The following is a 24,001-nucleotide window of genomic DNA, read 5'->3' as shown; positions in this document are numbered from 1 at the left end:
TCCTCCTCGCTGTAAACACAGAAACAAATCCTGTAAATTGAAAAAGAAAAAAAAAAACGAGGCAGGCAGATAGAGGTAGAAGGGATCAGAGGGATAAAGCTATGGGAGAGTAACATAACAAAGCAGTTCTAGTAAGGCTTCCTTTATTCTGTCAATCCCTACGCTCAAACATATGCTATAGACTTGTCTTTACCTTTCTTAGGGAGATTCTGAGAAGAGACAGCGAGAAGGAAGGAGTTTGGAGAGAGGACTGTTTATGAAACAAACAGAGAAGATAAACAGGCCTGGAGTGCATGTAAAGTTACTGCCAGTGTTCATATTTTTAGGTCAGTTATAAAAGAAATATAGTGCCAAAGGTTGCAAAGATGGCCAGAATAATATAGAGGCTGCGGTTAGGAAGCACAGAGGGCAAGATCTTGAGTGGGTTGTAATGCAGCGAAGAATTTACAAAGAGAGATAAAGAGAGGAGGAGAGAGAAAAGGTGGGAATGAGTGCTAGGATTATTAATATTGGTGTTTTTTGGAGAGAGCGCTAACATCTCCTGACATGTTTGCTCTGCATCTAGCTCTTTCAGACTTTGGTCTGCCATTTTCTCATTCTTTGCCTCTTTTTTTTTATTTCTCTGTTCTATTTTGACAAGTGTTTCGAAAAATCGCTTGTCATCCTCAAACTATGCTGGGCTGGTTTTCTTTTACCCCCCTTTTTTTCTTTTTTTTTTTATTACCATGGAGGTTTCACAAGCGTACGCCGGCGATTTGAGATGAAAGGGATGGAATCATCCCGATTCCTGCCCCGCCACTGAGCCGCTCAAACTCCCTGACAAAGCTGTCAGACTCCATTTTGGCTCCAACTGCCAGAGTAAACTTGCTCTGCCATTTACAATCAACAACAGGAAGCGCAAAGTCCCGCTCCAGCCCATGTCAGAACCCTCCAACTGCTCCCCTTTTCAGAAGCATTAAAGTGTATTTTCTCCCATTCTTTCTCTCTTTACAGTTTGTCTGTCTGCTTATATTTCTTTCTCTTTTTTCTTCTTTTGTTCTTTCAGTCTCAGTTGTGTATCTTGCTATAATTTCTCTGGTGAAAACACTGCCAAGTGTAGTTAGAGGTGTTTATAGCCGACATAAGACATATGCATTGACAAACTCACAAGTAGTCATAGTGTACAAACAGTTCTGATCTCGGTATTGTTTGTTTTACCATATTTTCATGGTCTTTGCTTATGTTTGACAGATCATCCACTGCTTGTTTCTTTTACATCCTGTCAGCCTGCAGACATAAAATACATTATGATGATGGTGAAGATGCTTGTTTGATAATCCAGTGATTTCTGAAAGTCTGCTGCTGTATGGGAAAACTATTATGAAATTTGAATTACTATGAAGTCATTGCAAGTTATTTCTACTTATTTGCAAACAGAGAATTCTCTAGTCTCCTAGTTTTCCGCTTCATACCATCAAGAGACCATGTTCAACTTCTACAGTCAGGGGAATGTAGAAGTTTACCTTAGAGGGCCAGTCTCCCAAAAGCGATTTTAACATGTTTTGTCAACACATTGACATTTTGGCTGTAGTTATGTCTATAGGCTTTTGTCAGTAAACATTTATCGTAATGATATTGTATCTTCCAGTGCAGTGGTATGTATTCACTCATTAAGAGGCACAGTTTTAAACATAATCTATCATCATTATGCAAAAAGTAGGAAATGAAAGGCCTGTTTATTAACACTTATCCTCAAAATTGAAATACTCATTCAAATAAGGCGGGACACTTCCATGAATCAAAGTAATTAGACTGCAGTCACTGACATGAGTGTTGTCTCAACCTGAGCACCAAGTCGTGTATATATGTATACACATAGTACAGTGTATATTCTTATTTTATTTTTATTTCATTTTTCTGAGGCATGTTACAGTCACACAACCAGGAGCTTAATGTCTATGAGGACACTGGCTGGATGAGGGACAGCACACAGACATGAGAGAGAGAGGGAGAGAGGGAGAATGCTTGGCTTCTCTCCAGCAGAGGTGCTCCTGGTGTGAGAGAGGAAGAGTTTCCATTCTCTGGCTGAGCTTTCATGTAGAGACACCCATGAGGGAATGAAAGAAAGAGATGCACAGAGGTGAGAGGGTGGAATGAGATATTTACTGGGAATTTTGGCTGTGCTACAGATGTACCACCAGTCTTTGAAATAGAGCTGCAGTGTTTATTCAATTAATCAATTCTCATTGACAGAAAAGCAGCGATTTTGAAAGATAAAATTATAATTTTAATCATTTTTTAAAACTAAATAGCCAAACACTTGCTGTTTCCATCTATTCACATGTGAGGACTTGAAGCTTTTCTCAGTCTAACATGATAGTAAACAAAGTATCTTTGGGTTTTACACTGCTGGTTGGACAAAGGTCAATTCAAGTCAAATCAGTCTAATTGATAACATCATTGAACGACGATACAATACGGCGAGCAACAGAAGTTATCTCAAAGCTCTTTTCATATAGAGAAGGTCTAGACCGTACTAGACTGTACTTGTAATGTTAGACCTAACTCTCACCCATGAGCGAGCACTAGGCGGGAAAACTCCCTTTTAACAGATAGAAACCTTGAACAGAACCCGGCTCATGGCAGGGGGCCGTCTGCCTCGTCTATTTGAAGATGTCTCCTTGGGCTCTAAGAATCTATAAGAGGCATTTCTCACTATTTTCATTTTATAGATAAAACAATGAATCAATTAATCGATAAAATAATTGTCAAATGAATCGATAATTAATTAATGTACAGGCATCCCTTCTCACGTTAATCATAGGCCCTTATTCTAGTGACCATGTCTATGAAATGATTGAGGCAAGTATTACCAGTGGAGTTGAAGAATTCAGCCTTAAGTGACTGCAGAGTTGCAAGTCTACCACTGACACCGGCATATCACAGCTCTACAGGGACGTCTGAATTGAGTGTGTTTGTATCGGTGGCGGTTCATGTTTGTGCACCAAAATCATTTTAATAACTTGATTATTTCCCAGTTACCCACTAAAACAGACACCTCACCATTACAAAGGACAAATTCTGCACCTGCCCAGTTTATTCTGCCTCGCTCAGCCCAGCCCGGCCCATCAGCTCGGCCGGTCTCAGCGTGGCCCAGCTCGGCTTGGAATGAAACGACGCGTCCATAATCTCTGTGCCGGCATGTTAATTTTCAAGTCAAAGGGGCAGCTCCCTTTTCATCACGGCGGAGGCTGTGGAATATTCAGCGCGCTGCAGATGTTCATGAATAATGTCTGTGGCCAAACCCCTGGCTGAGGCTGGGGGAGGAGGGATAGAGGGATGAGGGAGAGGGGAAGGGAAGGGAAGGGGGTAGGGGGAGGTAGTGAGGCCAGATGAATTACACGTAGGGGGGATCTGACAGGCGGCGTGGAGCTTTGTGATCATTCCAAAGTTCTAATAATCTCTCTCACCTTCTCCATCTCCCCAGTAATGAAAGAGAATAGGTGATTGCACCCCGGGCTATGTTCCCCACGTAATGACTCCTCCAAAGGCACAGAGCCGCCAAGGAAAAATGAACTTTGAATGAACGGTGAATTGGCTCTGACAGAGTGATAGACCGTGACACAGATTCTGTAGCAAAACAGACGTAGTGCTAATTGATTATCAATATTTTAAGCAAAGTGATGAAAATAAGTATTAAGAGATGAGAAAGAGGGAAGAGAGAAGGGAGTGCACAACACTACCTTCGAGGGGGGCTGTCATTTGTCTAACCTCCCTCGCTCTTTCTCTCCTCTCTGCTCCTAGTCCTCCTGCGGCCAGGCTGTCTCCCCCTTCTCCCCCATCTCCCCCTTTCCCTGGTGCCACTCAAAGCCTGCCCTCGCCCTCTCTCATGCATTCTTTCTTTCTGTTTTCCTTCATCATATCTTATGTGCTGACATTTTAGCGTTAATTGCCAAATATGTCCATGAACTTGCATTAATTTTGTAACGCTTTGCTTTATTTATTGCTTCTTGCCCACCTGGATTTGTGTTGTGAGCCTTGTTATCAGGCCAGTGTTAGTCACCTTGTCCCTCAGAGTGTGTAACTGAGGGTTTCAATTTCTTATTCATTTTTTATCTTTAAGAAAGAAAATAAATCAAACACTTTATTCAAATACATTGTTGGCATTGTTGAACATGAATACAGTCTTTTGGAGAAGTATTACATGCACACAAACACTCATACACTCGACTCACCATCCGTGAAGTCCACACCAAAGAGCAGGCAGGAACTAGCCAAGACCACCAAGTTAGTGTGTCTGTTCTGCACTGTGTGTTTGTTCCTGTAATGTGGTCAGTTGTGCTGAGCCCCATTGACGCTGCCAGGGTCCCGGCTCTCCTGCCTTTCTTTTCTAAGTGGCCGCCCTTCTGAACCTCCTTGTGTCAGCACTGCGATTAGCGGCTCCAGTTTACCTTTCATGATAGACTTAGTCCCATCTCCCCCACTACCGCAACCACCACCGCCACCACCACTGCACACACATGAGACACACACTCAGTGGTGCGCCATCACAATGGCATCCAACAGGCTTTCAGCAGGGGAACCAGAGCCTATTCTCCACCATTCAACAGCACGCTCAAGTGCATTCACACTGGAATAAATGAGCAGATACAAGCACACACATACACACACATACACAGGGCAAGCATATTTTTGCTCTGAAATGCAATACACATACTACGGATTATAACCAGGATCACATAGAGTTGAGTTTTGAGTATTGTGGCTTGAAATTACTTAATTTCAGCAGCTTTCCTGGAATATATGCAATTTCTGGCAATAGATTAAATAAAAAAATAATTATTTATAGATCTCAACAATAACTATAAAATGTAATCAGTAATAATATAGCGCAGTAAATATATTTTTGTATGTAAGGACCAGTTTATGAGAGTTTCTATACCGGTCAGTAGCTAATTAGTAGTTTATTTAATAACTAGTCATAAAATGTATTATTGTGGGAATTAAGCCTGTATACTCTCTGTGCCACTAAGTTTTATTTTTCTTGAGCTTAACATGGCTTAAATTACTTTATTGTATGTGGAAAAGGGAGGTTCTTTTTCAAGTTTGAACATAATCTCTCCATTTTGACTATTTGTTGCGTAAGAATTCATCAAATTTGTAGTAAATGTTGCTTTTAATTTGATTCTTGCCATTTTAAGACCACAAATTCATGTCTGCACTGTGGTTTGTAGTAGATGGTAACCCAGGATAACTGGTGACTCGTCATTGTGCTTTGGGCCATTTCCTGTGCAAACTGTCTTTTTGTTTGTGACAGAGTGAATGAAATAATGTAAACATCATCTCTTCAGGTGTGTAACAAATGCCCTGATAATGTAGGACTAGGATTAATGTAGTGTTGGTGAAATCCTACACTGCACTCATGAATCAGTTCCTGCACAGGAGATGTATATGGTGGGTCCGCTGCAACACCTTGATGGAGGAGCATAAATCCGGCTTAACTGTGCACTCACACTGGCAGAAGCAAAGCAGGCGGTACTTATTTCATTTACGAATGAGCACTGTAAGACACGAGTCAACAGAGAATGAAGCATCAGACAGCGGAGCAACAGCTGGCAGAGATGTTCCTCTGTTGTAACACCTCTTCTGGCTTTAGTCTCTTATCAGGTCTACTCCTTTTGGTCAAAAATGTAAGAAATCTGCTCTCTCTTTATTATCTCTGTGTCCCCACCTCTTTATATGGCTGAAGGTCCATGTTGATTTTTTTTCACAAAACAATGCAACGCGAATATTTTCAACAAGAACATGGTAAATAACATTGTAGTCTAAATTAATTTACATTTTACAATTTATTGCTACAACAATTGGCTTTGGTTTGTGTACTTCCTCCAAAACTCCACACAGTGCCAACAAATGTGAGCAGACTCTCTGACTACAAGAGGCAACTACTTGTTGATTGGGTGACGCAACAAAGTTGCTGCCAGTATGGTCTCAGATTATTTTGTAACAGACAATAACATATGCAAACTTACTTTGTACCCCTTTCACATTCAAACTGCTTTTTGAGAAACATGGCAAAGCTGTAGTGTCTCAAGATAATAGGATGATATGATGATTATTTATATTTTATATACCTGTGACAGGTAGCCCGGCATGAATCGGCAAATGTGGGCTGAACCTAGTTTCAGCAATCCTACAAGGGATTTGTCTGTAAATGGGGGATCTGAACATGTTCAAAGGTTAAATGAGAAAAGGATGCAGAAAAGCAAGAGAGTGTATAAAGAGAATGAGGTTAGGAAAAGATGACAGAGGAGAGGTAAAGGACATAAAGCAGATAAAAGAATAAGATAGGGAGGCATACGAAAGAGACAGTGCCATGTGGAGACATGACAGGGTTGAAGTTGGGGGTGAGATGTCATTCAGAGGCCCCAGGATGCTTAATATTTCACCGAGTGATCCCTGTATTATGGATTTGGTCTGATTGCCCTCTCAAGACCTCTGTTATGCAGTTACTCACTCATCTCAGTGAAGTTCTCATGACAGAACTTTTGTATTTACCTAAAAGGCATTCCCACCCTCCCACCAAACCAATAAACTGACTGTAATTTTACATTTTAATGTATGTGTATGTAACTATAAGCCCTAAAAGGCAAGAACATTTACAATTAACATGATATTTCCGTAGTTAGGTGTCCAGGTTGAACTTTATATGACCTGGTTGCTACTTTATAGAGGCTTTGTTGTTCGATTTTTTCCCCTCAGGCTTGTGTGTTATGCATTGGTGTGTGTGGTGCTCTTATGCCTTTAAGCGAGTATGTGGACATCCGTGTGTTTATGAGTGCATGTGAGTGCATGCACCCCATGGCAGTGTGTGTTCCTCAGAGTAACCTCCTTCTCTGATCTCTCTGACCGCTGCGGGCCTCTGCTACTCCCCATGTTTTCAGCAATTCTCCTCTCTGGCCCAGGTTGTGGGGCCTACACCCCTCTGAGTGCGCTGGTGCAGCTGCAGAGTCGTGGGATACTCTATCGCCCTTGGGTCTAGAGGGCAGGTTGGGGTGCTGGGCCCAAGCCACCCACATGCATTGCGAAGGCCACACTGCTCAGCTGCTTATTTACTTGCTTGGCCCACATGAAGCTTGTTCTCAACCCCAGACCTCCTGTGCAAGGTTTGCCCAAAGGAAATAAGATCCAGACCCCAGTGTGTTATCTCGAGCTAAGCATAGTGCGGTGCAGAGGGGTTTTGATCATGTGGCTGAGCTTCATTGTACTGATCATCCTTATTAACGACTTAACGAGCTTATTAGCTGTCCCCTCTTGGTCACGTAGTTGACTACTACTCATCAGGGCGTTCTTCTACCAAGAGATTTTTAGCCAGTTAGCTATTGTCTTTATGGGGATGAGCTTTTAGTTATGGCTCATCACTAGAAACTGGAGTCACTTTAAGAAGCACTACATCTAAAAGTTTAAGGCTGCATCCTACAATTATATTCATTCACAATTAACCTGGTGAATATGTGAATTTATCTCATAAAATTTTCACATTTAAGAAATGATTTAACACATTTTCTACCATTTTTGCTTGAAAAATGAAGCACACGATTAATCACTTATGAAAATTGTGGCCAATTAGATGATGGTTGATTAAGTAATCAATTAACCATTTTCTTCATCCCTTAAACAGAGCTTTCTAAATGACAGCTTTCACCTTTAGGGATAACAGTGCTAGAGAAAAAGATTTGACATTTCATTGAAATCAACTCCTCTATTAATTGAAGAAAAGCTTTGACTTAGTTGACTTAATATCTTTCTTAATATCTAGTCCCGCGGTATAACTGAAAGATAGAAAAGGAGAGGATTAGTGTTAGGTAGAAGTGTCATTTTACTCTGCTGAAGTGGCCATGAAAACATCCACAAATTATAACACATTATGTGTATAAAATTTCTTGGCAAAGGCATTTTGCAAATTTGAATTGTATGAGTTTGTGTTTGTTGTGTTGTTAATGTTTGTAGTTATGCAGAGAAAATGAACTCTGGACTGAGTTACCTCCTGTTATTCTTATAGATAAACCTCATCTTAATTCCTCACCTCTTTGAGTTTGACAGATGCAATCGCAGCATGATCACCGAGAAGAAAAATATAAACATGGAGCCCAGGTGTCTAGAGTTAAGAGGCGGTTTTAAAAATTAATATAACAAATGTTGCATAAGCAAGGCTCCAGAGTTTTACATGATGGTTGTGACACTGTGGGTGTAAGTAGGGAAAGTCTCATATCTTCACACATTCAGCTGAATGATCCAAATCGTCCCTCTGACTTCATGTGTAACATAGTGTAGGGATCAGCATGTCAATCTAGGTTTTATCAAGCTCCTCTGCCACAACACAGTGTCAGCATGAAATACTCCCAACTTGCATCTGGCTCCTTCATTTAGGCAGCCATTCCTCTCTGAAGCATCCGTAACACCACGGGAGTATGAGCCCTAATTCATGCACTCCCCAGCATCAGAATATAGCTGCGGAAAAAAAAAGCTCTTCAGACGATTGGCAATGAATAATGAATAATTGATTGATTTTGTAAGATATCTCTCTCTAATTGTTTGGTTTGTAAATATTTCATGGGTGTCGTTAAATCAGCCTGATGACACATGCAGAGGGCAGCCTCCGCTAAAGATCATTCAAGCTCAGCTCTCCTGTTTTCTGCCTAAAGGATTTCACTGAGTATGATTTTCACAGCATAGTGGAACGATCATATGGTTATGGCTGAGACGCTGATTCATACACACATACTTTTGTGAATTAATTGCGCTGTTGTGATTTTTTTTATTTTGTTTTGTTGTTGTAAGGAGACTTTCTTCAGGTCCCACACAAGTTGCACGATGCCATGCATAAACTGCTGCTATAATATAAGCTTGCCGTTGAACCATTTTATGCATTCTGGTGCTAAATATTTAAATTCCTTCATGTTTTATCTTTTCATCTATGCATATCCTGTCAGGATGCCAGCACATTTGTGATACGTCCTGTGTCAAGTTATACTGTACACCTACAAGGTCTAGATGAGCTGGTTTTGATCGAGGGTCCTGTACAAAAACACGGTCACCTGAATTTAAACACTCACACACGTACATAAAAGTAAGGCCAGACTGAAGCCTTCTACTTTTGTTGTCTGTGTGCTGTGCCACCTAGTGGTTGCTTCAGATGTTGCTTCTTGTGATCCATTTAACCTAAACACCTGATGTAGATTTCTGCATTGGGAAATACAGTAGAACAGAATGGGTTTCTTTTCACCTGAAGACTCAAAAAGAAGATGAAAGAAAGCATTTACTGTACTACTATGGCTAGTACTATAGCAGTCTTAAGATACCCTGGTCTGGTCAGGTGAGGAACAATTATCACTAATCAGTAATCATAGATAGGTCTCACTAATTCACATGGAACCTGTAAATGAAGTACCATTACCAATAACGTAAGCAAGTGTTACATTTATGGTTCCCATACTTACTGTAGACCACCCTTTGTCTAGTACATGTCATGTGATCACAGCTTTCTATGTGGAACCTAGGAAGATTAGTAAGCCTCTCCCACTTAACAGTGTATTGCTGTGTCTCTCTTTGTCAGTATGGTCTGTTCTGTTTACACACAGTAAAGCGGCAACAGTGTCCTTCACGTATCCCACAGTAGAAGCTTAGCCTCAGTAGCTCCTTAACGTAAACTGTACATTTTGTAACACAAACACTGTATTTCTCAAATTACTGATTTGCAATCCCAGACCATCCTTGAACTCTTTGACAGATGGAAAAAAAAAATGACAGTGCGGTGGAGCTGTTATAAGTGGACCAAAGTTGCACAATGTTTATGTCTTCTCTTTTTGTATACTCGTCCAGTAGAACTGAACATTATTGCAAGAATAATGAAATTGTAACATTTTTGACCAACGTGTAGATGATTTGACTTCTTCACTTATTCTGAAGTTACATGCAACAAAAGCACCAAATGACTAATTTAAATTATTTATCAGTTACTTAATATTAAAATTGGTCAGGAAGACGTCTTTATGTTGTTGGGCCTGATAAACCTCACTACACTGTATTCCTTTATATAATGGACTGTGGCACTTACTTATACATTTTGATATTGTTGTTGCTACAACAATGTGTTGTTCTGCATGACTATCCAGTTGTCAGTCTGTCTGGATAGCAGTTTCCTGCCTGTCTTCCCACCTGTCTGTCCGTCTGTCTTGTGTCCTTGCCTGTCAGCCCTTTTGTACATCGGTTAGTGTGCCTACCTGTCTGTCCTCCAGCCCTGTTTTGTTCTTATGTTTCTTTGTCTTGTCTTTCTGCCTGTCAGGACCGTTTTTCCTCATTGTGCCTACATGTCTGTTTGTCTGTCTGCCTGTCTTCCAGCCTGTCTGTCTGTTATTTATTTATTTATTTATTGTCTTATCTGTCTCTCTGGTATTCGGCGTTGGTTGGAGGCCCGGCTGCCGAGCTTCACTGTAAAGTGCTCGGCTGATTGGAAGGGACATTTTTCCAATGGCGCTGCGCTGCCTCTAATATTTTGTTTGTCGTTGGGTGTGAGGCTGATTTATCACGCCTCCTCTCCTGCTGACATTCAAATTCACTTTGATTGGCGGCTGGACGGAATGACACCCACCGCTACCAACACAACCGACATCACTGCAGCTCTCACACACATGCACAAACTCACACAGTCAAGTGCGATGCTCTGCATACTCGCAACAAGGTATAGAATGGATATGAATATGCCTATTACGCCAACACATACCCACTTACATTTGGAAATGAAGACTTGCACTAGCATACATACCGTCACTCATAAACTCACACAAATGCACGCAGACTAAGTGTATAACTGTTCTGTCTCGCATGCTAGTTTGTAAGTGTTGTATTGAGTTTATTGAACAACGTGGGCAGACTGCTGCTCTTCTGTTGTTCTCTCACCTCATGAACTCTATAATATGATAGCCTTTTCCACTTCTAATACTTACTGTACCCAGCCTAAGGCCCAAGCTACCACACTCTTGAATTGAATAACATCTCTCTCCTTCTTTTTCTCACCCTCTGTCCCTCCCTTCTCCCCCCACCCCAATCCCTCCTTAATAACTCTATAACTCACCTCAGCCTTAGATTTAATTGCTTATCTGTGTGTAAACGTATTAACCCTCTGCTGTATCTGTTTTGCTGCCGTCCCGGGGGCCCGACAAGCCTCTCTGACTGCCGTGCCTTACATCCAATGAATAGTCCTTCTCTGAGCGGTAATAGGGAATCAGCATCGTAGCAGCAAGCATTGGCGGCGTGTAAGAGATAAATCAGATTGGGGGTCTTGCTTTGCCAGTTTATTGAATCTAAATTGCGTGCGCGCGTGGCCCCCGCCGGCCCTACACGGCCCATCCATCTCCCGGCTGATAATGGAGCGGGCCCGATTCCACCTGGTGGGAGCATTATTACATTTCCCCTCTAACGAGACCCAGCTAATCCTGCCAAGGGAGGAGGACAGGAGAGAGGAGAGAGGAGGACAGAAGAGAATAGGAGAGGAGAAGAGACGAGCGAAGGAGGATGTTTGGGGGAGGAGAAAAAGAAAGGAGAAAAAGAAGGGAGGAGAAAGCGATAGACGAGGAGATTCTGTGTTTAGGAAAAAAAAAATTGCATCCTGGCAGCCTGCCTCTCCCTCCCACTCTCTCTCTTTCTCTCTTTCTCACTTTCTTCCCTTCTGTTGCTGTGCATAAAACATCTTCGAGCGCCATCAGAGCTACATGGCCCCTGGGCCCCTGAGCTGCAATTACACTCATAATCACAATGCAATTTCACTGACGCTCTCCGCCCCTTCCCGCTGCCATCCCTCCTCTTTCCCTCCGCCCCTGCAGCGAAGACTGAACGAAGTCTAAATGAAGTGAAAGGACTCTCCTCTCCCCAACACCCGGCCGTTTATTACGTGCTTTAATAAAAGTCCATCACAGAATTATCCTACAATGAACTGGAGCCACTAAGTTGCCAAGAAATATACTTCCAATAAGCAGCCTCTACACACAGACATGCTTATATTTCTAGACTGGTACAGCTGTGAGACTTAATTCTTTCTTTTAATGTTAACAGGCTTTTCATGATAGTACAGCAAAGTGTATTGCTGCAATGTATTTTTTGTAGTTTATCTTTTTTTTTAAAGCAGAACTCCTTATTGATGCAATTAAATCGTATCCCTGGCTCAGCACACAGGCCTACTTTCATTGTTTTGAGGGGGCAGGAGCCCCGTGAGGCAGTGCACTGATGAGAGATGGATAAACAGTTTGATTTGCTGCTATCGCCCCCAGGCACAGTGTACTGGAGAGATGAGCAAGAGAAGGAAGAGAAAGCATAAAAACGGGGAGGGGTGGGAGAGGGCAAAACAGAAGGAGAGAAGAGAGAGCGAAAGGATAAGAGAACCTGTTGGGGGAGGGATGAAGGGATAGAGGTGGAGGATAAACATGCAAACAAAAAGAGGCGACAAATCATTCCTGTTGTTTGTGTGCACATGTTTGTGTGCACGCAGGCAAGGCTTTTTCTCTTATTTCTGCTTGTTTGTCTGTTTCCCTCGCTGTCAGTTCTTCTTTTTTCCTACATGGCCCCTATCTATCTGCCTATCTCCCTTTCCCCTTTTTTTTTTTCTTCCTCTTTCTCCCCTGTCTCCCTCCCGCTCCATAACACCACCAATACCGCTCTGTCTCCTACCTGCCTCTCGGTAGCCCCGAGCAAAGAGGGAACTGAAGAACACAGAGAGGAGTTCACTCACAAACACAAAAACACACAGGTACACACACACACACACACATGCACAAGTGTACTCACACAAATACACATCTGTGCATACAAATAAGAAAACTCATGAATATAGTTGCGAAGAAATGCAGGATGGTGCAGCCCATGATTCGGTTTTTGGCACACACACACAAACACACACAAATACACACACACGCAAAGTTACTAAATTATAGCTGTTTCAGCTAAGAGAAATAGATTGCTTGTTGTGTGTTTGGTTAGGCGTGCTCTCACACACACACACACACGCACGCACGCACGCACGCACGCACGCACACACACACACACACACACACCCTAGCTGAGGGAGGTAGAGGAGGGTTCAGTCATCCATGTAGAGTCATTGTTAGTAAAGATGCGGAACCTCCAGACTTAACCAGCCGTAACAGCAGTGTGACGGGTTCTTTGTCTACGCCAATTACTGAACAAAAACAGCAGCACAGTCACAGAGAGACTAGCACAACCCATGGCCTCCTGCATACAAGCGTACACACACACACACACACACACACACACACACACACACACACACACAGACGTGTACGTGTTGTATTTTTATGTAACATACTTGCTTGCAGTGCAGTCTAACACACAATCAGACACAAACACAAAACACACAAGCGTACGCAGGCATCTCAAGTGGTGCAATAAACCACATTCGGACACCCACAGCTGTGCCCTAACACAAACATTCTGTAAGCGCTCACAAACACTTACACCCACTCTTATATTGTATTAACTTCCCCAAAACAGTGCCGAGCTTTCATTCTCTCACCCCCCCCTTCTCTCTTGTCTGCTCCATCTCTTCTTCTGTTTCTCTCTCTTCCTATTTTTTTTTTCTCAAAGTTTAAACTCATTAAGTGTAATGATATTGGAGACTCAATTTTACATAGCTCACTCATCAACCAAGTGAGATAGCAATAAAGGCGAATGGCTCCACCGAGGCCCTAACGCTGCAAAATAAATGATGCGCCGCAACGGAAATGTAATTAATTTAGAGGCAGTATTGATAGTCCTGCCATACACGGCATTATATTTTTTAATGTGGCTTAACATCTTGATTATTCAGGGGGAAAGGCGGAGGAAAAGGGAGCCGAAACAACACTGCTGATGATGAGGAGATGCTTAAAATGCCCTGACGAGTGTTTACTCCCGCTGCCTCACTTTCTCTTAAGCTTTTCATTATGCCGAGACGATAAACACCTCTCAGGAAGACACACTGACTTTTACAGGGGAATGAAGGAAAAGCCGAGCAGGGTACTGCCTGGCAGGGAAAGGAGAAGGCATGATTCATGTTTTGGTTTGTACCCTAAATGTTGATCCAATAATGTATCCTCTGGTAATTTTCTGCATTCTCTGTGATGAGAATCGATTTGTTTCAAAACTCAGTATCTTGCACAGAAATAACCTTCGTGCGTTGTGCGTACAAGTATGTAGTTTTTAAAATGGGGTCATAAAATACACAACGTTGTGATTTGGATTTCAGTATGAATATATAATCATATATCAAAAATAATAATTTGAATATAATTTATTGATTAATTCCTCAATATTTATATGTTATAATTATTTTCTATAATAAAACCATTGTGAAGGGTTCCTGATGTTCCGCTTTGCTCCTAACTTCTTCGTCGTCTGCTGTGTTTCTTTTCAGCTAAGACGGATGAGGTGCTGAGGGCCAAAGTAGCCAAGAGAGAGGAGGAGGCCCGGAAGAAATTAGAAGAAGGTGAGTTATGTGTGTGTCTGTCATAGATCCAACATGTGGACTTTAGCACCTTTGCCAAAGCAGTTTTAAACTGACAAGACAATCACAAAGTAAAACAAAGAGCAAAGCATGAACCATAAAATGTAACAGAAATTGCAACATTAAAGTTGTTGGCAAGAAAACAGTTGAAACTGTAGCTCTGTTTTATATTTTATTCTCCGTCAAATAACTGGCGATGTTATGATTGAGTGGGAACACAAAATACAAAAAAAAAAAAATTTTTACACTGTAAGACATCTGTTGCACAACTTATGTTTTTTTACATGGCTCTCTTAAATAAAGAGGAGCATGTCTGTCTGATGAAAACAAAAGGAAAACTTGTTATGTGTGTAACACAAATATGAGCCAACAATTGAAATGGAAAGTGCAAAAACACAAAATATGGGAATTAGTTTTAGTTTCTTTCTTATATCAGGTAGTCCCTACAGCTTCTGCAACGTCAGTTGTTTTACACATTTTAACTCATCGAATATGTTTACATTAACAGATGAACAACTTTACGTATGCCCCCCTTTCTTGTAAACAACAATTCTACTTTCGCATTTCATCTACACTTCGCGAAACATGAACTCAGAGATGCTGATTACACTCAGTTTTTATTAAGTCAGCTGTAATATACATAAAGATGCATAGTAGATGTGTCAGGCAGAAATGTGCTTAGCATTGCAGGTAGTAAATTTATCTTGCAAACCTGAACACACACACACACACACACACACACACACCCCACCCCCAACCACCATCACCACTGCCACCACCACCAACATAGGACACGCAGATACGCACACATACTGTACACACAATGATTATCTCGATACACATTCAAATAAAGTCAAGAGTAATTTGCAGTAGATATGCTTGCAGTAATAAATGTCGTTAGATAGAATAATGACCCTGGTCCCTGCTCTGACCAGAGCATGATATAAATGAGAATATCAAATGTGCTGTTATCAACTACACTGTGTGTATGTACATGCACACACAGACATGTGTAGTAGCATAATTTGTTCTAGTGTGGGAGTTTTTATATTGCTGGACACTCTCTCTCCTCTTTTTGTGTAATTTTTTTTGTGTTTGGATCGAGCAGGCATGTCAACGTGACCTTTAAAGTTAGCTGACCTTTTAGCCAAATGAAAGTCCAGCCATCAGAAACTAATTAGCCTTGCACTCTTGCTTTGGTCCTCCAGTTCTGGGAAGAATTTATTCCATCCTTCTCTCTATTGCACCCTGTTTTGTTTTTGGTTTTTTTCCAGCTTCTCTGCCATTCTCATATTATTATTATTCATTTTTCTTGGTCTTAGCGCTCAGTCTCTTCCTCCTTTCCCTTTCTGTTTTCTCCTCCTACTTTCTGTCTTACATACTCTCTTTCTTCCCACCTCCATTTGTCCTCATCAACCATATCCACCTCTCTCCTAACCTCTTCTCTGTGTCTTCTCCTGCTTCTCTCCTCTCTGTGTGGAAGCCTTGCCAAAGTGGTGACTAAGTGCCTTGCTTGGGGCAACAGAGCAAGGCTCCCAGTCAAATAGCTTTCTTAAGCAAAGTTCACACTTTGGAATCAGTTGACTCTTTCTCCCCTTTGCTCAAAGCCTCACTCCAACTGTTCGTTCTGTGTGAAAGAAGGTGTTGTGCTTGATTGTGTAGTGGAGCAGTGGAGTACTGCGTGCTGTGCAGGCGCTGCCTTCAAGGACGATCATTTTATTCCTTTCCCTGCACAGAGATACATGAAGTGCGATCAGAGAAGCTCGACAAAGTGGCCCCGATGACTTACCCTTGCTTTGGTACTGAGAGAAGCCAGTGGCACTGTCGCAAATACATACAAGCAAACACATACACACAAGCAGAGTCAGCCAGCTCCATCCTCATCTGCCCTTTCTCCCAGCACAACTAAAATGGAGGAGGTGGGCCACTGCTGCTGCTAAACAGCAGATCAACAGGAGTCTTTTTATTCCCCGCAGGGCCTCTTAGAGGTCAACACAACTAGAAAGTTTACACTTGAACCGTTAAGTCAAGTGAAATGAGAAAACCTTTAAAGAGAATGGAGTGGAGAAGTGAAGAACACTACCACCTACACTCTTCGTTCATAAATAGATTCACATCCGAGACTGGCGATGTGTTTGAGTTAGTTTTGTCCTAATCGAAACCACTGAGATCTGATTCATGTGGATGCTATGATATGCAAGCTATTATTGTAGCAAACTATGGCTGCATACTGCGGAACCCTGCGAGAAGAGAGGGATTTTTATCAGCAGTGTTTACTGAGATAGAGAAAGAAGAGGATCAATAACTGGCCCCGTGGTCATCAGTTAACAAAGTAGTCTCCACTTAAAAGGAGTGTTTGGCTCTCTGGTTAAGGGCAGCCAGATGATGCTAGTGGTTGAAAAAGGAAATGTGATATGAAAGGGTGTGAGAATGAGAGGGGAGGATGATTCCTTTGTTAGTAGCATGCCTTGTTTAGGCTATTAAAGCTGAGAGATGTTGTTTGTGTGCCCAGGAGGCTTTTAGCTAACATAGTATATCCAGCTATAATGAGAAGAACTGACTGCCAGTGTAACACCGTCTATTTGTGTGGACTGTAGTGTCAGCTGGCACTTTACTGGAGGCAACATATAAGTCGTGGTGAGTGGTATTACTGTACGTAATAAACCAAATATATCAAATTACAGACATTATGAATTTCATACCAACCTAAACTTACCCATTCATTCCCTTTCTCGTGGACACTATTATACCTGCCTGTACATCAGAATACCTGCTTTGTGTTTTAGTACTGTCAAGTCTGTCTGTGATTTGCATATTCAAATTATTTGTTTTATCCAAACAAAATAACCCACAGATATTCAGTTTGCTGTCATATATGACAAGAAAAAACATGAAATCCTCAAAACTGATTTTCAGAATAGAATATATTTTCCATTGAGCCACCAATTAATTAATCGTCTAACCTTTCGGAAAATACAAATGTGTTGTTATAGTTTATTAAAGTAAACCTTATCATTTTTTTTAAATAAAGATTTAAGTTCATCCCTACTATTATGTTTCTTACTTTTTCTTTTAGTTTCTTATTTACTTGTTTATTTCACTGTGCATATACAGTTTGTTTATGTGCAGGTGTTTTTTCGGCTGAACTGGGAATGACAAAGGTTAATAGCAAGACGTTACTAGAGAGAATTTAACATATGTTGAGAGAAGAGAAATGTCAGCTGTGTCATCTGCATTATACCCTACTCTCTAATATTGTATCAATTACTGTGATGTCAGGGATTGGGTGTGTGCGCGCTTAAGTGTGTAATCAAGTTTGTCATCAATCTAGGCCTCATTAGCCTTTCTGAAGACCTTGTGTTAATTCCAGCTTCTCTTTATATACTTAAAGAGAAATGTAAGTAGTTGGCATGAAAATTGGTGTCAAATGCTTGATAACCCCAATTCATTCCTACACACTCACATGCTGCTTCAAAAGGCCCTAAACACACACTCTAAGCACTGTCGTCTAGTGAAGATTTTGAGTCCTGTGTGTCGTTCATGAGGCACTGACAGAAACTTCTTTTCATTTGTGCAGCCACACGCTGACATACAGAATTATGTAGATATGCATTGGACACTAGCCTATAGCCTGTGGATGGTATTTTAGCCCTTATGCTGCTCTGTCCCCATTACCTCAAAACCACCACCAGATTGGGAGATCATATATTTTAATGAGACGTATAATAGCTCTTTAACCCATATCATTAGGGGAATATATACCTACAGTTTGCTCTTTTGGCAGTTAAACGAAAGGACTGTTTCCCTAATTACGCAGTGTGTAGGACAGGTCACGGGTTGGGTGTGTACCTGTCTGTGTGTGTCTGTGTTCAGGAATTATATGACCATTAAATATTCAGCTGCAGGCCCCCTCCAGCTCACCCCCCACCCCCTCACTTCCTCGACCTAGCATCCATTAACGCCTCATCACCGTTTAACTAGCTCTGTTGTCAATCACCACAGGGCCTCGGCTGAAACATAAAATGGTTGGATTTGGTTTCTCACTTAACTTGTTCAAATTATAGAAAAAAGAGTGAGAACATACATCCTCACCAGCTGTAGGATGCCTCTGTCAAGGACAATCAGTATAAGTGAAATATCATTAATGGTGCGTGTGCCTGCACCATCATTTGTTTGAAATAATATTCCTCTTGTTAGGTATAATTACGTGCTCTGCTAAACAATTTGTCAGTCAGCTAAAATTTCCGCTCGGCATGCAAGCGTCTGCATGCAATACCTTTGTGGGTGTGTGTGTCCGTAATAAATGATGTGATCCCTTTTCTAATTGAAAATAATAACTAATCCATGGATAACAAGCTCTTGTATAATCCAAAACCATATCCCTTCAGTTCTGGCCTATCTCAGCTGTAATAAAAGACAGGAAATGAGAGGCAAGTGAGAGTGGTGGCTTGGACATTGACGCTTAATGTAATCTGCCTTGAAATCAAATTATTTGACCTGGAAAGCCTAACAATACAAAACTCCTGCCGGGCTGCTGTTAAATATTTAGCATGTGCCTGTCATGAATACAAATGGTGCGCAAATTAGAATCTACAGGCGCGTGACCCCCATATCACACCCCGGGAGCACAGGGGGGCTGGCTCTGCTTTAAATGTTTTAATTACCGGGGCCATGGTGTGGCGTGCCACGCTACCTCGGCGAGCAGCATCAGCACTGCTCAGGCTGCCACTTGAAGGACAAGCAGTGAAATTCATCCGCTGGTAAACACGAGTGATCTGGTGTCGATGATCTCATCACATTAACTAAAACATGAAGATTCAATAAGGAGAGTGTCTGAATTATACCAAGCTATAATTATAGTTCCCAGCATCCTCGCTCAGGGTAGACGTTATACTTTTTTTAAACTGTGTTCTTTCCACTGGCTACATGATCTACCTTAGGACTCGAGGGAGGCTCTGTATTGCTCTTGTGCACTCTGCACTGAAGGAATATCTGTCTCGGTGATTTTGATGTAAGAAAATCTGGTTTGTATTGATTCTGTATTGATTAGTGGAGTTAGCCTCATCTCCTGTCGTTACTTCAGATAAATGGCCTTATTTGTTGTGTTATTATGTTCAACACAATCATGCCAGGAACAGTCAGAGGAATATTGAACCGACACTTCATTGGCTTCATGGGTTCTATTTGTTCCAGGAATGAAAGGATGTTTTCTGCCTGTATAGCACTGCAGAGAAAGTGTAGAAGAGAGCACAATGGCAATCAATTACACCTTCACTTAAAAGGTCTGTTTCAAACAGAATCTTACAGAAGAACGTTCCACACTTTTTCCTGTTTTTTGTGCTGCCTAAATAATGATTGATTTAGACATGAATAGTGCCACAGATTTTGTCTAGCCATCTCTCTTTTTATTTGCTTCACTCTCCTCCCTATTCATTCAGGTTTGTGGTTGCCCCCACGTTGAAATGATTAGTTATGCAAGGCTTGTAAGCACTGAATCAGAGTTATGGTCCCTGGGGAAATAAATTTGGCAGAAAATCAGTGTGAGAAGATTTAATTATCACGAGGAGACCTTTTTTCCTTGCCTTGGCCCACTGAAGCCCAAACTCCTCTCTCTCTCTCTCTCTCTCTCTCTCCTTCTCTCTCTCTCTCTCTTTCTCTGTCTCTCCCTTTCTCTCTCTCTCTCTCTCTCTCGTGCTTCGCTTAGCTCCACACGCTGCAGCCAAAAAAACCCTGGCGTGCAGCATGGACGCCAGCCCTCGCCTTGCCTTCCTTCTCCTCCCAATTTGTTTCATTGCACAGTGATAAGCCAAGCAATTACTGCTTTATTGATTTTTCATCACTGCAAATTTAAAGTTGATTTCCCCCCCCCCCCCCTACCTCCCGCTTCCCTGTTTCTCCCTCGGAGATGGCTCTGCAAGGTGATTAGGTGACCTCCTGTCCTAAGTGCTGCTGGTCCCGTGAATGTGTGGAGGCGAATGCTGAATTCTGCTAACCCCGTGTGACCCTTTGTTGTCCCGGGGTAATGGGATGCTGATGCTGCCTGGTGTGGCTGTCACTTCTGCAGCTATGGAGCCTATAGCTTAATAATTTCTATAAGGATATCTGTGCAATGACATGTTTGACTCGATAGCAGCTGAGCTATCTCTGCTATAGGCTAGATTACACAAAAATTGACCATGCAAGTCTCCAGCCTGTGTTCATTCAGGTCAAGTGGACAGATGATTGACAGCACCCTTTTACCCTCTGTGATTGGTAATCGTTTCTTGGGTCCCCCTTATCAATTAACCTCCTGCCAGTAGACCGATGTATGTTCAGCAACCTCTTGTTGAGGCACCAGGCTGATGTATTTTCCAGATTTCCTGTCTATTCCATTTAGGTTTTGGATAGAATGAGGCAGATTTGTTGAAAATTTGATACTGAATGTGAAAATCTTTCTTAATCAAATTCATGTTTAGAAGTGCCTATATGTGTTTTTATCAACTTTTTTTGCGAATAGTTTTTTTTTTTTAACAATTAATAGTTAAGATGTAATTTTACAGGTTTTAATTTTGAAAAAATATGAAAATTGAGCACAAAATATAGCTAAATAATCAGGATGACCATTGCAGCCATAGCAGTGTAGGTAGGTAGGGTAGTAGTTTGTCACTAACTGAAAACATTCCCAGTATGTGAAAGTGGCTTACACACACACACACGCATGCATGCACATGTCTGGATATGATCACACACAGCAGTAGTGTACTTGGTGTAGTCTAACAGGGTGGTCAGACTGCAGTGATTAGGCACACCGCAGACTGTTGCAGGTCAAAGTGCTGGCATCCTGGGTGGCTCTGGCCATGTGGTGGCCTCTGCAAAGTTTGTCATTAGACATCAGAGGTCCTTCAGAGTGTGTGTATGTGTGTGTGTTCAGGGGAAGTAATATGTGCTTAAGTATCTCTTTTTTAAAATGTGTGTGTGACAGTTGTGATGTTGGGAAAGTTGTGTGTGTGTTGGGGAGCTTTGGCAGCACTATATAGCATCGCGAAGGCATTGCACCTTTTGTACTACTGTGCAAAAAAAAAGTGTAGATCTGCACATGTGAAAAGAAGGTCATTACAGAGTATAGCAATACTTGGCTAAAATTTACAAAAGCAATTAATAATACATACTGATATAAGCATAACAATAATTTTAAATTCACATATTGCACTCTGTACTGTAAATGCATTCAACCTGTATGTGATCCAATCATTCAAGACTGTCATCGCACAGTTCTCTTATTGTAGTTGTTCACCAGATCTACAACTGTATGTCCTCATACATCACTGACACACATTCAGAATTGCTGGTTTCCCAAGTGGGTGCAGAATTTATGTTAGTCAACTGTTGTGTCATACTTGAGTGTAGAGCAGATTATTACCATGGTGCCCTCTTCCTTCTGCAGCTTGTTCAGTGACAAGCTCTGCCTGTGACATCAGGACGGGTCCAGTGTGGGGTGGGGTAACAGTCAGAGAGATTGTGGAGATGAAGAGTCACTGCACGGAGAGCAGTACACCTTTTTATACCTTTGTACACACATAATCAGGGTGAAGTGAGAGGAACGTACACACATACACACACACACACACACACACACACACACACACACACACATTTGACTTGACATTATAGTCATGCAACTATTCATGCATTCCCTTCCTGTAATTTAGGCCATAAAGGAAAATAATTTACATTGAGGAGTTTTGGATTTACGTGTAAATGATGATGTCACCTTTGTTTTGTTATTTTTGATGATTTCCTCCAATAAGGCAGAATGCAACAGAAAAAAGGAGTGTAATATATTGCACAGTGCCAAGCTTATTAGTTGACAACTGAGGTCAGAAAAGGAGGAGGTGGGGGGCATTTGCCTAATTAATTACTACTCAGATACACTCACACACATACACACACGGCCATGACCTTTACTAATATAGTTTGTAACAGACCACACAAACAGGAGTCTCCCTCCCTCTCTGTCCCCTTTCCTCCATCGCCCACCCACACACACACACACACACACACACGCACGCATGCACACGCGCCCTGTCAGGAGCCAGCAGAGTGAAAGAGAGAATCAATTACAACCCAACTACGGGGGAAAGAGTTGGTTTCTTGATGGCTACATGTCAAGAAGACTGTAGGTCATGAGGTGCGTGTGCCTGTTTGTGTGTTGACATTCATGTATTGGTGTATGTGAAAATCGAGCCCGTTTCCTGGATTCAGATTACATCATTTTCATTTTAAAGACCTTGCTCCAATTAAGTAATTAGTTGCTTGGTGTTTCTCTAATTATAGAGTTGTTCATAAAAGACCTGCTGACCAGTCTGGGATCGAAAAATGGAGACCACTGCACTTTTTCCTGCGCACGCACTCAAACACACACATGCGCACAGTCTAGTTTTACTTCAAGTTAATTCAGTCCAATGCTTGTTATTTCTGGTAAAGGGCAGGGCAGGACTCTGTATTCTAATCACACTAAAACAGCACTGTGCTTAATAAAGAGCTCCTTGAGTCTCACAGACAGACAGGCTATTATTGTACTGCAGATTACTGAACAGTTAGGAGTCTAAAATATGAGAAATCGAGTTTAAGGTACATGGACCTTCATCTACGTGCTGATTTACATTTTACACTACAGTTTATGCTCACTTTCTAAAGTGACTTCTAGGGGTTTGTTGTTCTTGCAGCATGCTGACAATATCCTATGTATGCATCCTGAAATAGCAAGACTCACCAAAGCAGCAAAACTCTGAGATAATTTAATAAAATATATTGAAACAAAATTTCATACAAATTTTTAGAAATGCCACAAGTCCCTTTTAAAGCTTGTCGACAGAGAAAGTGGCTGTGATCTTGAAGATCTCACCACTCAGCCTGTGAAAGCTTGACTATTTAATGAGATTCTGTGATGCTGCCCAGGCACAGGACATCGGCAAACACTCAGACTGCTCTCTTTCTCTCCCTCACACTCACACTCACACTCACATACACACACACACACATATACATACAGAGAGAAACACACCCACCTGGTTTTAGTTAGCCCTCTATGTTTGCAGTTAGCACCATGTTGTCAGGTCAGCAGGAGCAGTCAAGTCCTAGCTAGAATTTCTGATAAATAGCTGATTTATATGCAGTAAATATACAGTAGATGCTTTTAAACTTTGTTTGCACTAGTTTCCTGAAAGGTAGACCCTTGTTTTTGGAAATGAATGCATTATTTATACGCATGATAGTAATAGGTACAGTGTCAACAAGGCAACAATAAACATGTCGTCCCATGATGAATGGTAAATTCTCCATCTGAGACAATTACAAGTGAATACAGTATTTTAGCTTTTTTCAGTTGTAACACAAACAATGTATTTAAATGCGAGAATGTAGCTTGCGTTGCATCATTTTCCCAAAAACTGTGTCTCATCAAAGTCTCATAAGTTATGTCTGAGGTTT

General features: G+C 41.5%; 1 protein-coding gene across 1 annotated transcript in view; it reads left to right on the top strand.

Annotated features, from left to right (window-relative positions):
- rsrc1 (arginine/serine-rich coiled-coil 1) overlaps window positions 1-24,001 on the top strand; it is a 116,831-nt gene that overhangs the window by 81,269 nt on the left and 11,561 nt on the right. The window contains exon 7 of the mRNA XM_056374343.1: window positions 14,444-14,515. Coding sequence (XP_056230318.1) covers window positions 14,444-14,515 — 72 coding nt within the window. The remainder of the gene's footprint in view (window positions 1-14,443; window positions 14,516-24,001) is intronic.

Source organism: Seriola aureovittata, chromosome 4, assembly GCF_021018895.1.
Source record: "Seriola aureovittata isolate HTS-2021-v1 ecotype China chromosome 4, ASM2101889v1, whole genome shotgun sequence".
NCBI lineage: Eukaryota > Metazoa > Chordata > Actinopteri > Carangiformes > Carangidae > Seriola > Seriola aureovittata.
The sequence above is the reverse complement of the archived record's forward strand: the minus strand, read 5'-3'. Positions and strand labels throughout refer to the sequence as shown.